Genomic DNA, 3,819 nt, shown 5'->3' with positions numbered 1-3,819 from the left:
TACTAATGTTTACATTTCCACATATATTATTTATTTATTTTCTAATTTTAGTATTTAAACATTGATTTGTATTTTTAAATTATTCAAAGTCAAAGTCAGCTTTATTGTCAATAATTCTACATGTTGTACATCCAGAAATATCGAAATATCGTTTCCCTCAGTCCTACAGTGTGACATGTATACATCAAACAAAACAAAGGGCCTAGATAAACATGGTATACATTAAACAAAACAAAGGGCCTAGATAACCGGGGTATACAGTTTAAAATGTTAATAATATAATTTAAGTGTTCAAAGTACAGTTTCAGTGCAGTAGCAGCGGAGATGGGCAGAAAAGTGAGTTAGGGGGTTAGAGTCCAGGACCATTTGGGGCAGGGGAGAAAGGTGGGAGGCAGGATGGAGAGTTCAGGGGAGAGATGTCAGAGGGCGGAAGAGATGGAGAGAGGAGAGAGAGTTCAGGGGAGAGATGTCAGAGAGGGGAAGAGATGGAGGGAGGGGAGAGAGTTCAGGGGAGAGATGTCAGAGAGGGGAGGAGATGGAGAGAGGAGAGAGAGTTCAGGGGAGAGATGTCAGAGAGGGGAAGAGATGGAGGGAGGGGAGAGAGTTCAGCATCCTGACCGCCTGGTGGAGGAAGCTGTTCCCCAGCCTGGAGGTGCGCGAGCTGAGGCTGAGGAACCTTCTTCCTGAAGGCAGGAGGCTGGAGAGGCTGTTGGAGGGGTGGGTGGAGTCACCCACAATGCTGAGTGCTTTGCGGGTGAGGCGGGTGTTGTATATGTCCTGGAGTGAGGCGGGTGTTGTATATGTCCTGGAGTGAGGCGGGTGTTGTATATGTCCTGGAGTGAGGGGAGTGAGGCGCGTGTTGTATATGTCCTGTAGTGAGGGGAGTGAGGCGGGTGTTGTATATGTCCTGTAGTGAGGGGAGTGAGGCGGGTGTTGTATATGTCCTGTAGTGAGGCGGGTGTTGTATATGTCCTGTAGTGAGGCGGGTGTTGTATATGTCCTGTAGTGAGGCGGGTGTTGTATATGTCCTGTAGTGAGGGGAGTGAGGCGGGTGTTGTATATGTCCTGTAGTGAGGGGAGTGAGGCGGGTGTTGTATATGTCCTGTAGTGAGGGGAGTGAGGCACCGATGATCCTCTGGGCAGAGTTCACTACGCGCTGCAGGCTCTTGCGGTCGGCGGCGGTGCAGCTTCCGAACCACAGCGTGAAGCAGCTGCTGAGGATGCTCTCGGTGGCGCCTCGGTAGAAGGACAGCATGATGGGGGGTGATGCTCCGGCTCGCTTGAGCTTCCGGATGAAGTACAGGCGCTGCTGGGCTTTCCTCGCTAGAGCGGTGGTGTTGTTTTTCCACCTAATATTTAGCATTCTAACAAATTAATCAAATGATGTTTTTTCGTTCTTTTATTTATTCCTCTTTTGTTTCCACTTGTATTTTTGATTTGACAATTTTTCTTTAAATACTTTGCTGGTCATGTGACGAGGAACAACCAATCACAGCTCAGTGAATATGGCGACACACACACTGCCACGCTGACATCAATGCTGTGGACGACCACGGTCAGTGAACCTCTCATATAATCACTCTTCCTGTGTAATGTCTTGATTTTGTATTACAAGTCATTGGCTGTTTGCAATTACATCTTAAAATTAAGTAAATGTTTCTTCAGAAATAAATGAGTTTCATAAATTCAGCCTAATTTCTGTCCTTTTTTCACCGTCTTAACATTTTAGGCAAATCCGCTCTGCACTGGGCGGCTGCAGTTAATAATGTGGAGGCCACTCTTGTGCTTTTGAAGAATGGAGCCAACCGTGACATGCAAGACAATAAGGTCTGTTCTTATGTTGTCAATGTTTCTATAATTACATTTCTAATCTAATTTTACTCTAGAAACAAAGGTGCAATCAAATCTGTATCAAATAAAATCATCAGGTTTATAAACGTGCCGATTAAATTGAGTCTACTCAAAACAGATATTTTATGTATTCAAACATGCTGCTTGCTATGTTTTCTTCAGGAGGAGACGCCACTGTTTCTGGCAGCCAGAGAAGGCAGCTTTGAGGCGGCTCAGGTTCTCCTCGACCATTACTCCAACCGGGACATCACGGATCACCTGGACCGGCTGCCCCGCGACACTGCTCAAGAGCGCATGCATCACGACATCGTGCGTCTGCTGGACCAGTACAACCTGGTTCACAGTCCACACAACGGCCCTAACCACATGGGCGGAGGAAACTCCTCGGTGATGTGCGGGGCCAATGGAGCTGGATACATGGGCATGCGCCCCGGGGCTCAGGGGAAGAAGAACAGGAGGGGTGGAGGTGGAGCAAAGGTGGGAGGTGGAGCTGGTAATGCTAAGGAGCTAAAAGACATGAAAGCAAAGAGAAGAAAGAAACCGGCCGGAGGAGAGGCGCCGGCTGCAGCTGCTGGAGCGGGAGGAGGAAGTGGAGCAGGAGGTGGAGCAGCAACAGCAGGAGGGAACGCAAACGGCGTTAAGGCAGCAGGACTTCCAGAGAGCTCCGTCATCATGTCGCCCGTCGACTCCCTGGAATCACCGCACTCGTACACAGGAGACGTGTCCGGCACCGTCACCACCACAGCCAACTCCCCTCCCCTCCTGAGCAGCCCCACCTCCAGACCTATGCTGCCCCCCGTCAGCCACATGCTGGGGCAGCAGCAGAGCTGGGTGCCCATGACCAAGCACGGCTACAGCGGCCACATGTTCGGCCTGGTGCCGCACCAGATGGGGGGGTCACACTCCGGCATGGGCCAGCACCACGGCCAGGGCGCCATGCTGACCCCCATGAACGTCACCATGAGCAGGGAGCAGCTGCCGCCCATCGTCACATTCCAGATGATGGCGCCTGGGGGGGGCCAGGCCATGCTGAAGCAGCCTCAGCAGGGGCCGGTCCCTCAGTCCCAGGGGCCGAACCAGAGCCAGACTCACTCCCAGCAGGGGCCAGGCCAGCTGCGGTGCTCCCAGGCTCTCATGTACCAGATGCCCGAGCAGATGAGCATGGGGCACGGGATGTCCCACGCCATGCAGCACCCCCACACCGTCGGCCACGGGGGCCACGGGGGATCGAGGGCCAGTCACGGCAGCTGCCCTCCTATCCACCCATGCAGAGCCCTGTGGATAAATACCCCACTCCCCCCTCCCAGCACAGTTTCACCACCACCGGCTCGGAGGGCACCATCCCCGGTCACTCCGCCCACCCGCCAAGCGAGCACCCGTATCTCACGCCGTCGCCCGAGTCCCCGGACCCCTGGTCGTCCTCTTCGCCGCACTCCAACTCGGACTGGTCTGATGTCACCACCAGCCCCACCCCTCTGGGGAACCCCCACCACGCACTGCCGTCTTCACACCGCACACACATTCCAGAGCAGGCGCAGCTGCAGGCGCAGTCGCAGCAGATGCAGCCGGCCGCCCAGCAGCCGCAGCACGGCAACATGCAGGTGTTTGCGTAGGCCGGTCGGAGGAAAGCATAAACAGACTGACTTTGGGGGGTTCTGTGTAACTCGTACGATGCTTTTTTCACGTCTCGTTAATTCTGTTTTTCATTATAATAATCTCCCCCTTTATGTTTTCTTCTTCTCTTTGCACTTAAGAAAACTGTTGTATAATTTCTAAATTGAGTATTATCAGCTAGATAGATCACAAGTTCTCCCAAAAGCATGCAGTTAGCTGTCAATCACAAGTTCAATCAGTTCCTGTCTACTTCCTGTGATCCCGGCCGAGCATCCTCTGCTCTCTGTTGGATAAATCAAGACTTTTCTTTTCGGCTTTTCGCACACAAACACAAACTGTTTATCGAAGGATCAA

General features: G+C 52.2%; 1 protein-coding gene across 1 annotated transcript; it reads left to right on the top strand.

The window, feature by feature from the left end:
• Positions 1–1,518: 1,518 nt before the first annotated feature.
• On the top strand, positions 1,519–3,580 carry LOC117476150 (neurogenic locus notch homolog protein 2-like; the record flags this gene model as incomplete). Its single annotated transcript, XM_034122530.1, is given in 4 exon segments — positions 1,519–1,555; positions 1,730–1,827; positions 2,014–3,064; positions 3,067–3,580. Coding segments are annotated over 4 exon segments (1,584 nt in total), but the record flags the coding sequence as incomplete, so codon positions are not given.
• Between the last annotated feature and the right edge of the window lie 239 nt (positions 3,581–3,819).

This window comes from Trematomus bernacchii, unplaced genomic scaffold (assembly GCF_902827165.1).
Source record: "Trematomus bernacchii unplaced genomic scaffold, fTreBer1.1, whole genome shotgun sequence".
Lineage (NCBI taxonomy): Eukaryota > Metazoa > Chordata > Actinopteri > Perciformes > Nototheniidae > Trematomus > Trematomus bernacchii.
This window is presented reverse-complemented; position numbering and strand designations above follow the sequence as displayed.